This window comes from Oncorhynchus clarkii, chromosome 28 (assembly GCF_045791955.1).
Source record: "Oncorhynchus clarkii lewisi isolate Uvic-CL-2024 chromosome 28, UVic_Ocla_1.0, whole genome shotgun sequence".
In the NCBI taxonomy this organism is placed as follows: Eukaryota; Metazoa; Chordata; class Actinopteri; order Salmoniformes; family Salmonidae; genus Oncorhynchus; species Oncorhynchus clarkii.
The window spans coordinates 38,289,256-38,303,404 of NC_092174.1; the positions used below are offsets into that span (position 1 = coordinate 38,289,256).

Sequence of the window (14,149 nt, forward strand, 5' to 3'; positions counted from 1 at the left end):
CAACGAACCCTTTCTGCCCAGGTTCACCGTCATCCTCTGACCCCTCACCAACGAGAGCCCTCACTGCCCAGGTCCACCGTCATCCTCTGACCCCTCACCAACGAGAGCCCTCACTGCCCAGGTCCACTGTCATCCTCTGACCCCTCACCAACGAGTCCTCACTCCACCGTCATCCTCTGACCCCTCACCAACGATCCCTCACTGCCCAGGTCCACCGTCATCCTCTGACCCCTCACTGCCCAGTTCCACCGTCATCCTCTGACCCCTCACTGCCCAGGTCCACCATCATCCTCTGACCCCTCACTGCCCAGGTCCACTGTCATCCTCTGACCCCTCACCAACGAGTCCTCACTCCACCGTCATCCTCTGACCCCTCACCAACGATCCCTCACTGCCCAGGTCCACCGTCATCCTCTGACCCCTCACTGCCCAGTTCCACCGTCATTCTCTGACCCCTCACTGCCCAGGTCCACCATCATCCTCTGACCCCTCACTGCCCAGGTCCACTGTCATCCTCTGACCCCTCACCAACGAGCCCTCACTGCCCAGGTCCACCGTCATCCTGGTGGGTCTTTGGGTTTGGAGAAAAGCATATCAGACTGTAAAGGGACTTGGAAAGTTAAGCTTGAACCAGTAACCTCCTGTGCCATAAATCCCAGACCTCTTGGCAGGGACCATATGATGCTATACATACAGACTCACAGTACATAGCAGTGTGCAGCAGAGAGGACTCAACGCAGACGAATCAGGGCTCCACTGCACGGGGAGGTTTTCACACGGAACAAGCTGACTGCAATTACTCGCTTACATTTTTTGTATGTTTTTATTTAACCTTTATTTAACTAGGCAAGTCAGTTAAGAACAAATTCTTCTTTACAATGACGGCCTAACCCGGACGATGTTGGGTCGATGGTGCGCCGCCCTATGGGACTCCCAATCACGGCCGGATGTGACACCGCCTGGTTAAAGAAGCCTTGTCAGAGCTGTGATGTGATTTACGTCTATACTTCAAGTTTACACCATATAGCCTCCAGCCTAATGTCAGTTTCAGGTGGATGGTCAGAGAGTTTGATTAGTAATAATGGGTTGTGTTGTGTATGATGGAACCCTTATGTAGACTACAGGTTTGGAATGAGAGAGAATACAGATTCCTGCTGGGCCTGTAATGAAAACACTTAACCTGAATAGCAATAGCACAGTTTTTCTCTTAAGCTTTTCTAGGTAGGCAGGCTTCCTGTGTGGATTAAGACACCTTGGATTTGGTGTGGGATATGGCTTAGAAACTGTTTGTCAATGTAAGGATGAGAAATGCGTTGTATTCCGAATGATCCCATTATCCCAACTGTTACACCGAGAAGATGTAACGGCTGCTAGCTGTCTAATGTAACGATACCAAACATAACATCATACTAATTTTTGTATCTTGGATTTACGTTTACTATGTTACGTCTAGTCTATGATGACAGCTTGTCGACAGCGCACTTGCTGCTCTGTTCCATCCTGGCATTCCAGAGTGGTGGCATGGAGGACAGCACGCTCGCGCAGGTTTCCAGGAACGGGCACACACAAGGCGGCACTTCTGAATGTAGCTAACATTGGATTTGTTGTGTTTGTTCCTTATTTAATTTTTTCTAATTTTCTTTGATTAGTCTATTACTTTTTTTACTTGAACCAAATCGCCATGGCTTGGCCGTGCATAAGCAGAGTGTGCTGTCTGGCTCGGTTTTGGAACCAGTTTGATAAATCCGATCTTTCATTGCCACTGACCATCCAGAATTACTCAGACATCGCCGACCAAGAGGTGCGATCCGTCACCAGGCAGGTGCCGACGGACCGGGTTCTGACGCACACCTATTCTAGTCCGGACCACCGCGGATCCCCCCAAACACCGGGAGATGCCCCGGGCACCCGGAGATCATTGAGAGGCCGGAGGGAAGCAAACTTCAAACCCCGGGAGGACTACCACCGACCCGGCGTGCCGTTCTCGAGTGTCACCCAGTACAAGCAGGATTACAAACCCTGGCCTATTCCGAAGAAGGAGCATTTCCCCTGGATTAGCAATTGTGGAAAAGGGGGCACCGTTGGTTCGGATAGCCCAGTAAACAGTTACCCCAATGCGAGCGAGACGAGAGGGGAGACGGGGGAGAGAGAGGAGCTGGGCATGAGGTGGGGGGAGCAGGGGACCGGAACAGCTCAAAGCTCTTACAGGTAGGCTCCATCACTCTGACGCTGTCCTTTCAGACCCATTCTGTTTCTTTCATTTCAGCACCTGGAGCTGTCCACTCTCTCAAAAGCCATTGATAACTGCGCTCTAACCTAACGATTTCATTAGTATGCTTCAAGTTATTGTTTTCTGAAAATCGTTAAATAATTTTTAGCCCACTGTACATGAATATTGGTACAAATGTAATCTGCAGTGTGTATAATTATGCAATATCTTTTGAACGGAAATTGCCTCCAGGCTAGGTCTTGCAGTTCAGTAGGTGTGTGTGTGTGTGTGTGTGTGTGTGTGTGTGTGTGTGTGTGTGTGTGTGTGTGTGTGTGTGTGTGTGTGTGTGTGTGTGTGTGTGTGTGTGTGTGTGTGTGTGTGTGTGTGTGTGTGTGTGTGTGTGTGTGTGTGTGTGTGTGTGTGTGTGTGTGTGTGTGTGCGCATTCATGCAACATACATTAGATGCATTAAGTGTCATGCTACAGAAATAACCAATAGTTTTAATCTGAACAGTAGGCAGCTGCTAAAATAGAAACACAGCAAAACGCTTTCAATTATTAATAAACTCACACACATTTGATATCCCCTTGATTAGAGTGCATGATTAGAGACCGAATTAAAGTGTTTCTGCAGTTTGATAATCCTCAACATCCAATGGTGTTTCTTTATGATGACAGCATGCCCCGCCCCATTCTCATTTCCCAGAAGCACTGAGCTGAAATCTCATGCATCATTACCAGAACCCACCCAGGCCCCTGTATTGCTCTGCTCGAATCCCAATGGACATCATCACCCTTAATCGATGATGAGCCTGATTAGCTTGTTTATGCTTTGGTTAGTCTGATTTACACAACAATACAGAATTTGCAACATTTTCTATGTAAAATAGCCGACAGTATAGAGAGCAAAAAGCCAATGGACAAAACTTTTGCAGTGTTTGTAAAATAACAATTATTTTCAGACCATGGGAGCGCTCCCTTACACTTCCCTCTCCTCCTTGTAGACAGGAGTACCGGCCTTGGACAGGGGCAAGACCGGCCAAGACCACTAGGAAACAACGCCCCCCTGCCCCGTACGCCAGCCCCCGGTCGGGGGTCTCCCACCTCCCCAATGAGACCAGCTACCAGGCCGCCTACAGCGGAGCCGGGGAGGCTTTCAGACACACAGAGCTTCACCAGAGGGACCACAATACCACCACCTCCACCGCTGGGCTGCCGGCCACCATCTCCACTGTCCCCAAGGCTCCTGTAACCCTACTCCAGCCTTCCTCCACCACAACCACCCCTATCATCAGCACCGGCCTCCAGCAGAGCTGCCTGCCAGAGAGACCCAACCTCAGTATAGGAACCATGGGAGAGGTGAGACAGAGGACAGAGTTTCACAGTGTGCAGGGCATAAATCCATCTTTTTCCAATGTTATTCAAAATGGTCTGAATCCTTGAGATGAGCAAAGTCTTAGTGGCAGCATCTCGTTCCATAGAAGTCATTGTACACATCTGTGATGATGCCCTATTCTTTAGGTAGTACTATTTCAAAGGCAAAGTCAGTTGAAAGACATAGAATAGACGCTGTAGTGACACAAAGACACTGTGTGGGGAACATAGGGTAAGGGTATGGTTAGGGACATAGCCATTGTTCCAGCCTGGTCTTAGATGTTCCCCGTGGTGCTGAGGCATCTCTAAGAGGTGATACTGTGATCCTGTTCTGTCCTAAAGCTGCTCAATGTGTCCCAGCTGTTTCAGATTATAACGCAAACTGCCAGGCCTATGACATTGACCTGGTTAGAGAGAAGCAGGCATTACATACAGAGAAAAGATAGTCAATAATATTCAGATATTTGGACAATTAGGATTTGGAGACTCAAATCACAGAGGTTTTGTGTCAGAGTGGGTTCAGGTGGAGAGAGAGAGAGGTGAGGTGAGAGAGAGAGGCGAGGTGAGAGAGAGAGGCGAGGTGAGAGAGAGGGTGAGAGAGAGAGAGAGAGAGAGGAGGGGTGAGAGAGAGAGAGAGAGAGAGGAGGGGCGAGGCGAGGTGAGAGAGAGGCGAGGTGAGAGAGAGAGAAGTACTGTAAATCTTTCCTGTTTTGATCCCAGCCCACCCCCTGTTCTCTCCCTGGGGTAGTTCAAGGCAGACGTTGTGTGACAGGGAGTGGAACTCTTTAGGGAATCTCCTGGGGTTTAATGCCATCCCACCTGCCCCGCTTCTCTGTGCCATCTGCCAGCGGCGAGTGGGAGAGAACGGGCTGAGCAGACTCGGCTTTCTGCTCTCACTCACTGTCATCTATGCCAGAGAGAGATTGGCATAGATTCAAGAAAGAAGATACTCCTGCACACTGCTTGCTAGGAATTCTTCAGTTTTAAATTTAATAGTAAGTTGAAACACACAAAAAAGTGAAACTTTGAAAGCAAGCACTGTGGAGGAAAGTCTGTTTTTGAACCTTGTTTTATAAATATTCCAGCGTACCTGAGTGTTAGTGCTGTAGGTGTGCTGGTACATCTCTTTTCAGGAGCAGAGAGAAAGAAAATAAGAGGGAAGAAGATTATTTCCGGTCAGTTGAAACTTTCTTTGGATGTTCTTTGGGAAGATAACATTTTCTAAAAGCAAAAACATGCTCCACTATAGCTTCCCAAAAAGCCACGATTAAACTTATTAAACTTTTTGGCTAGTCACATGGGAGAACATGTTTTAGCCTCCAAATCAGATATAGAAGGCCAGTGCATACTTAGTGGTCTAAGCCAAATGTTATAGAATGCCAGTACGACAGTGTTTGACAGGCCACCGGGTTTAATAATATGAGACATGTCATCTGTAGGTCATAGTCTATTAATTACCATGGCCCAGAAATCAGTGTGAGATGTGTGTGTTCAGCGTGAGATGGGTGTATGTGTGTGTTCAGCGTGAATGCGTGTGTTCAGTGTGAGATGTGTGTAGTCAGGGTGAGATGGGTGTATGTGTGCGGTCAGGGTGAGATGGGTGTAGTCAGGGTGAGATGGGTGTATGTGTGTGGTCAGGGTGAGATGTGTGTATGTGTGTGGTCAGGGTGAGATGTGTGTATGTGTGTAGTCAGGGTGAGATGTGTGTGTGTGTGTGTGGTCAGGGTGAGATGTGTGTATGTGTGTGGTCAGGGTGAGATGTGTGTATGTGTGTGGTCAGGGTGAGATGGGTGTATGTGTGTGGTCAGGGTGAGATGGGTGTATGTGTGTGGTCAGGGTGAGATGGGTGTATGTGCGTGGTCAGGGTGAGATGGGTGTATGTGTGTGGTCAGGGTGAGATGGGTGTATGTGTGTGGTCAGGGTGAGATGGGTGTATGTGTGTGGTCAGGGTGAGATGGGTGTATGTGTGTAGTCAGGGTGAGATGGGTGTATGTGTGTGGTCAGGGTGAGATGGGTGTATGTGTGTGGTCAGGGTGAGATGGGTGTATGTGTGTAGTCAGGGTGAGATGGGTGTATGTGTGTGGTCAGGGTGAGATGGGTGTATGTGTGTGGTCAGGGTGAGATGGGTGTATGTGTGTGGTCAGGGTGAGATGGGTGTATGTGTGTAGTCAGGGTGAGATGGGTGTATGTGTGTGGTCAGGGTGAGATGGGTGTGTGTGTGTGGTCAGGGTGAGATGGGTGTATGTGTGTAGTCAGGGTGAGATGGGTGTATGTGTGTGGTCAGGGTGAGATGGGTGTATGTGTGTGGTCAGGGTGAGATGGGTGTATGTGTGTAGTCAGGGTGAGATGGGTGTATGTGTGTAGTCAGGGTGAGATGGGTGTATGTGTGTGGTCAGGGTGAGATGGGTGTATGTGTGTGGTCAGGGTGCATGCAGGGAAATGTACACCTCTACAGATGGCTGCTATGTAAGATCTGTTTCCAAAACAAATTGGGTGCAAAGGATTTAACTCCTGAAAAGTAGACATTAGATACAAACTACAGGCTATCCGCTATGGTCATCATATTGAACCCTCTCTCTGTACAGCCCCTCACCCATCAACCAAGCCATCACCCATCAACCAAGCCCCATCAACCAAGCCCTCGCCCATCAACCAAGCCCCATCAACCAAGCCCTCACCCATCAACCAAGCCCCATCAACCAAGTCCCATCAACCAAGCCCCATCAACCAAGCCCTCACCCATCAACCAAGCCTCAGTGTACTGCCCCCTCTACCTACTGACATCAACCTAGTGCTCTATTGTTTTGATCCTTCTCTGAGCAATCTGCCAACACAACGCAAAACCCAGGGGATCGATATTAAACAATACAGTCCAAGCCTCCACACACTGCCAAGTCATTTTTGACACCCCCACCCACTGAGCTCTCTGACCAAGCCCCCAGGCACGCACACATCCGCTTGATCCGCTTTCATAGCATTCACCCATCCATCACGGCAATTAATACTGAAGTCCTTGTTATGCTTTTGAATAAACAAAATCAATAAACTTAGTTATGGAGAGGGAGAGAGTGATATCTACTACCATTCAAAAGTTTTGGGTCCTTGTTTTTGAAAGAAAAGCACATTTTTTCTCCATTGAAATAACGTCAAATTGATCAGAAATACAGAGTAGACATTGTTAATATCGTAAATGACTATTGTAGCTGGAAACGGCTGATCATTTTAAAAAGCTAATTGATCATCAGAAAACCCTTTTGCAATTTGGTTAGCACAGCTGAAAACTGTTGGTCTGATTTAAAGAAGCACTAAAACTGGCCTTCTTTAGACTAGTTGAGTATCTGGAGCATCTTTATTTGTGGGTTCGTTTACAGGCTCAAAATGGCCAGAAACAAATAACTTTCTTCTGAAACTCATCATTCTATTCTTGTTCTGAGAAATAAAGGCTATTCCATACGAGAAATTGCCAAGAAACTGAAGATCTCGTACAACGCTGTGTACTACTCCCTTCACAGAACAGCGCAAACTGGCCCTAACCAGAATAGAAAGAGGAGTGGGAGGCCCCGGTGCACAACTGAGCAAGAGGACAAGTACATTAGAGTGTCTAGTTTGAGAAACAGACTCGTCACAAGTCCTAAACTGGCAGCTTCATTAAATAGTACCCGCAAAACACCCATCTCAACGTCAACAGTGAAGAGGCGACTCCAGGATGCTGGCCTTCTAGGCAGAGTTGCAAAGAAAAAGCCATATCTCAGACTGGCCAATAAAAATAAAAGATTAAAATGGGCAAAAGAAAACAGACACTGGACAGAGGAAGATTGGAAAAAAGTGTTATGAACAGACAAATCTAAGTTTGAGGTGTTCGGATCATTAATTAAAAGATTTCAAATGAAAAGATGCTGGAGGAGTGCTTGATGCCATCTGTTAAGCATGGTGGAGGCAATGTGTTGGTCTGGGGGTGCTGTGGTGATGGTAAAGTGGGAGATTTGGACAGGGTAAAAGGGATCTTGAAGAAGGAAGGCTATCACTCCATTTTGCAATGCCATGCCATACCCTGTGGTCGACGCTTAATTGGAGCCAATTTCCTCCTACAACAGGACAATGACCCAAAGCGCAGCTCCAAACTATGCAATAACTATTTAGAGAAGAAGCAGTCAGCTGGTATTCTGTCTATAATGGAGTGGCCAGCACAGTCACCAGATCTCAACCCTATTGAGCTGTTGTGGGAGCAGCTTGACCATAAGCTAAGGTAAGAAGTGCCCATCAAGCCAATCCAACTTGCTTCAGGAAGCATGGGGTGAAATCTCTTCAGATTACCTCAACCAATTGACAACTAGAATGCCAAAGGTCCGCCAAGGCTGTAATTGCTGCAAATGGAGGATTATTTGACGAAAGCAAATTTTGAAGGACACAATTATTATTTAAATAAAAAAATCATTATTTTTTAACCTTGTCAACATCTTGACTATATTTCCTATTCATTTTGCAACTCATGGGGGCGGCAGGTAGGCAGAGTGTTAAGAGCGTTGGACCAGTAACCGAAAGGTTGCTGTATCGAATCCCGAGCTGACAAGGTAAAAATCTGTTGTTCTGCCCCTGAACAAGGCAGGTAACCCACTGTTCCCTGGTAGGCCGTCATTGTAAATAAGAATTTGTTCTTAACTGACTTGCCTAGTTAAATTTAAAAAATGAATGTATGTTTTCATGGAAAACTAGGACATTTCTAAGTGACCCCAAACTTTTGAACTGTAGTATATAGAACACCTACTCATTGAAGGGTTTTTCTTTATTTTTACTATTTTCTACATGGTAGAATAATAGTGAAGACAAACTATGAAATGACACATATGGAATCATGTAGTAACCAAAAAAGTGTTAAACAAATCAAAATATATTTTATATTTGAGATTCTTCTTGGCATTCTCAGCTTCATGAGGAATGATTTTTCCAATGGTCTTGAAGGAGTTCCCACATATGCTGCACGCTTGTTTGGTGTTTTTCCTTCACTCTGCGGTCCAACTCATCCCAAACCATCTCAATTGGGTTGAGGTGGGGTGATTGTGGAGGCCAGGTCATCTGATGCAGCACTCCATCACTCTCCTTCTTGGTCAAACAGCCTTTACACAGCTTGGAGGTGTGTCGGGTCATTGTCCTGTTGAAAAACAAATGATAGTCCCACTAAGCACAAATAAGATGGGATGGCGTATCGCTGCAGAATGCTGTGGTAGCCATGCTGGTTAAGTGTGCCTTGAATTCTAAATAAATTACTGATAGAGTCACCAGGAAAGCACCATCACACCTCCTCTTCCATGCTTCATGGTGGGAACCACACATGCGGAGATCATCTGTTCACCTACTCGGCGTCTCACAAAGACACGGCGGTTGAAACCAAAAATCAAATCAAATTTGGACTCATCAGACCAAAGGACAGATTTCTACAAGTCTAATGTCCATTGCTCATGTTTCTTGGCCCAAGCAAGTCTCTTCTTTTTATTGGTGTCCTTTAGTAGTGGTTTCTTTGCAGCAATTTGACCATGAAGGCCTGATTCACGCAGTCTCCTCTGAACAGTTGATGTTGATGTTGAGATGTGTCTGTTACTTGAACTCTGTGAAGCATTTATTTGGGCTGCAATCTGAGGCTGGTAACTCTAATGAACTTATCCTGCAGCTGAGGTAACTCTTGTCTGTGGCATTCCTCATGAGATCCAGTTTCATCATAGCGCTTGGTGGTTTGTGCGAATGCACTTGAAGAAACTTTAAAAGTTCTTGAAATGTTCTGCATTGACTGACCTTCATGTCTTAATGTCTTAAAGTAATGATGGACTGTCGTTTCTCTTTGCTTATTTGAGCTGTTGCTGCCATAATATGGACTTGGTCTTTTACCAAATAGGGCTCTCTTCTGTATACTACCTCTACCTTGTCACAACACAACTGATTGGTTCAAACGCATTAAGAAGGGAAACAATTTTTTTAAGAAGCCACACCGGTTAATTGAAATGCATTCCAGGTGACTACCTCATGAAGCTGGTTGAGAGAATGCCAAGAGTATGCAAAGCTGTCATCAAGGCAAAGGGTGGCTACTTTGAAGAATCTAAAATATTTGTTTAACACTTTTTTGTTTACTACATGATTCTATGTGTTATTTCATAGTTTTAATGACTTCACTAATATTATACAATGTTGAAATTAGTACAAGTAGAGAAAAACCCTTGAATGAGTAGGTGTGTCCAAACTTTTGAATGAGTAGGTGTGTCCAAACCCTTGAATGAGTAGGTGTGTCCAAACTTTTGAATGAGTAGGTGTGTCCAAACCCTTGAATGAGTAGGTGTGTCCAAACCCTTGAATGAGTAGGTGTGTCCAAACCCTTGAATGAGTAGGTGTGTCCAAACCCTTGAATGAGTAGGTGTGTCCAAACCCTTGAATGAGTAGGTGTGTCCAAACCCTTGAATGAGTAGGTGTGTCCAAACCCTTGAATGAGTAGGTGTGTCCAAACCCTTGAATGAGTAGGTGTGTCCAAACCCTTGAATGAGTAGGTGTGTCCAAACCCTTGAATGAGTAGGTGTGTCCAAACCCTTGAATGAGTAGGTGTGTCCAAACCCTTGAATGAGTAGGTGTGTCCAAACTTTTGACCGCTACTGTATATATTTTAAATGAGCAATACCCAAATAGCTAAGAAAAGATGCCTAGCAGTCTACAAGCCATTTAGTTCTGAAACACATGGAAGCTTTCAGAGTCCTCCCTCTCCGGTAAACATTTAGGCATACCATTCTGTAGTTCTATTAATGCGTCTCCTGACAGTGTTTTCTCCCATGAGACATTTTAAGAACCTTGCAGACATGTTTTTCATCACCACTGGAGGACATGACTTCAGCTTTTCAATGTGATATAAAAAAGAGAGTTTTTGTACAAAACCAGATGTACAGGGCAGGAATGGGGATGTGATTTACAATGGGTTAAAGTGCATAACAAGAGGATAAAACAAAGCATTATGCTAATCACACTCCTTTGCACCCCTTTACTCTCTCACCCACTCTCCTTTCACCCTCCCTCTCTCCATTTCCTATTTTTATTGGCTCTCTCCTGCCTCCTTCCCTCTCACTGTTCCGTTAAATGTGAACTTCTCCCTTTTCTCACAATGCGTCTGACTACAGGCACGGTCATGAGCCGAACCCTCAGGGTTCTATCAAGGGAGGGAGGGAGGGAGAGATAAAAAGAGAGCAAGAGAGAGAGAAATAATGGATTATTTGCCATTTTGTTAAAGTGTGATGCGATGCAGTGGGCTGCAGACTTTTCAGTGTGAATGTAATTTAGGAGAGGCAGACCTGGCTGCTGTACCGAGTCGAATACAATGTGTGTTGGAGAAGGGAGGGAGGGGGTGGACACCCCCACAGAGACACACAGGCAAACAGACACCAAAAAATATGTTTGAAGCCGCAGTTTGACAGATTTCATGTACAGACACAGCCTCTCATCCAGAAAATAGTCACATTACATTTTCTTTATTGGCCCAAGAGGCTGTTGCTGAGACTACAGACCTACAACTCAGAAAAGTATGCTTTGATCTCAAGACAACCTCTGCCAAGTACACCAAGTACACCTTCCATTGTATCACTGCTAGTCAACTGCATTGGAAAAGGCAGATTCATATCTAGAACATCCCACTGGGCACAGACATCAATTCAATGTCTATTGCACTTTGGTTCAACGTCATTTCATTGAAGGACGAGGAAACACCAGTGTATTCCCAGTGGGATGTTACTTGATGGATACAGCATGCAAACTTCCTTTCAGGGTCGAGTGAAATTCCATTAATGTAGGCCAAATAGGTTCCGGCTGGATGTTTTTTCAGAAAGTCTGGCATCAGCAGCATTTTGCAGTGATGAATTCTGTCTACTAGTTCACTGACAGCAGTGATGAATTCTGTCTACTAGTTCACTGACAGCAGTGGTGAATTCTGTCTACTAGTTCACTGACAGCAGTGGTGAATTCTGTCTACTAGTTCAGTGACAGCAGGTCTAATGCACTATGACAGCACAACCAAACAAGTCACCTCTCATATACTGTAGGTTATCTCCTGTTTGAACAGCACAATACCTGTATTGCCTGTGGTTATCTTTCAGTAATCCATGTCATGTTTATGTTATTGCAGGAGCAGTTGGTGAGGACCAAGCTCTCTCCCAACCCCTCTGCAGTGTTTCAAAGCAGATCTAGGATCTTCAACATATGACAGACTTTCCAAACTATTCTACTGGTTACCGGGAGACCAAAGAACCAATGAGGGGAATGTTCTTTGTCCATTCCACACTACAACAAAATCTATGCAGGGAATGTACAGCTTAATGTAACCAGAAAGGAAAACCCTGTACAGCTTAACAGTGAAGTGAATGACAAACCAGATGTCACAAAACAATTTTACAATCCTGTTCTATTGCTATGAAAATCGTATATATGCATGTAACACGCTAGTTTGAAGTCAAGCTTCTTTTGCAGTATTAGACACTCCAAGACAACATGGCTGCTCTGTAATGTGTGTTTGTGTGTACTGTATGCATATGTATGTGCACCTGTTGAGATGGAATGATTTGTGTTTGATATTTTCCTGTATATACTGTTGGATCTATTGAAATGACAAGGAGACAACTTTTTGTGAAATTTATGCTCAAACTGCACTTAGTCCAGAAAGTAAGGTGTTCCTTCGATCTCTGCAAGTATTTTATGAACAGAAACAAAAACATATATTCATACATTTTTATTCAATTAGGTAACTATTTTGAGAAAGTAATTGTGCCGGTGTTTACGTTCATTTTGTAAATCTGTTTAAGAAACAAAAAACTGTTAAATATTAAATGATGTAGAGTATATTACAATAAAAGAATATCAGGTTCTTAACACCATTAAAACCACCAGGTTCTTTACTCTATCAGGTTGTTTACACCTTCAGGTTGTTTACTCCACCGGGTTCTTAATGCCATCAGGTTCTTTACTCCATCAGGTTCTTATCTCCTTCAGTTTCTTATCTCCATCAGGTTCTTATCTCCATCAGGTTCTTATCTCCATCAGGTTCTTATCTCCATCAGGTTCTTTACTCCATCAGGTTCTTATCTCCATCAGGTTCTTATCTACTGTCTGGATTACCACCTTATTCCCTCCTCATTCCGGAAATCCTCCAACCAGGATTTTGGGAAAACCAGGGAATTTATTTTATTGAAATGTCCAGGAATTTTGCTGAGTGCTGATCTAGGATCAGGTCCCCCTGTCCATTTAATCTCATTCATCATTATCTAAAATGCATATTAGTTTAATTATTGGGATACAGTAAATCAATATACATCAGGGTGGAGATGAGAGGTGGTTAGACACTGTGATGTGTGTTAGAACAGCTCAAATCAAATCAAATTGTATTGGTCACACACATGGTTAGCAGATGTTAATGCAAGTGTAGCGAAATGCTTGTGCTTCTAGTTCCAACAGTGCAGTAATATCTAACAGGTAATCTAACAATCCCCAACAACTACCTAATACACACAAATCTAAAGGGGTGAATGAGAATATGTACGTATAAGTATATAGATGAGCGATGGTTGAGCGGTATAGGCAAGGTGCAATAGATGGTATAAAATACAGTATATACATGTGATATGAGTAATGTAAGATATGTTAACGTTAAAGTGGCATTGTTTAAAGTGACGAGTGATCCATTTATTAAAGTGGCCAGTGATTGGGTCTCAATGTAGGCAGCAGCCTCTCTGAGTTAGTGATTGCTGCCTGATGGCCTTGAGATAGAAACTGTTTTTCAATCTCTCTGTCCCAGCTTTGATGCACCTGTACTGACCTTGCCTTCTGGATGGTAGCGGTGTGAACAGGCACTGGCTCGGGTGGTTTGTTGTCCTTAATGATCTTTTCGGCCTTCCTGTGACATTGGGCGCTGTAGGTGTCCTGGAGGGCAGGTAGTTTGCCCCTGGTGATGCGGTGTGCAGACCGCACCACCCTCTGGAGTGCCTTGCAGTTGAGGGAGGTGCAGTTGCCGTACCAGGCAGTGATACAGCCCAACAGGATGCTCTCGATTGTGTATCTGTAAAAGTTTGTCAGGGTTTTGGGTGACAAGGCAAATTTCTTCAGCCTCCTGAGGTTGAAGAGGTGCTGTTGCGCCTTCTTCACCACGCTGTCTGTGTGGGTGGACCATTTCAGTTTGTCCGTGATGTGTACACAGAGGAACTTAAAACTTTCCACCTTCTCCATTGCTGTCCCTTCGATATGGATAGGGAGGTGCTCCCTCTGCTGTTTCCTGAAGTCCACGATCATCTCACAATCAATATTCTTTGGAATTTTACTCCCTTTTCGCCCCAATTTCATGGTATCCAATTTGTTAGTAGTTACTATCTTGTCTCATCGCTACAACTCCCGTACGGGCTCGGGAGAGACGAAGGTCGAAAGCCATGCGTCCTCTGAAACCCAACCAAGTCGCACTGCTTCTTAACACAGCGCGCATCCAACCCGAGAAGCCAGCCGCACCAATGTGTCAGAGGAAACACCGTGCACCTGGCGACCTGGTTAGCGTGCAATGGGCCCG

General features: G+C 45.0%; 1 protein-coding gene across 1 annotated transcript; it reads left to right on the plus strand.

The window, feature by feature from the left end:
* The first annotated feature begins 1,535 nt into the window (after positions 1 to 1,535).
* LOC139387303 (MAP6 domain containing 1) lies at positions 1,536 to 12,364 on the plus strand. The gene is made up of 3 exons (XM_071133420.1): positions 1,536 to 2,208; positions 3,213 to 3,567; positions 11,729 to 12,364. The coding sequence occupies exons 1-3, from the start codon at positions 1,682 to 1,684 to the stop codon at positions 11,804 to 11,806; spliced, it is 960 nt and encodes a 319-aa protein (XP_070989521.1). The 5' UTR covers positions 1,536 to 1,681; the 3' UTR covers positions 11,807 to 12,364.
* The last annotated feature ends 1,785 nt before the right edge of the window (positions 12,365 to 14,149 follow it).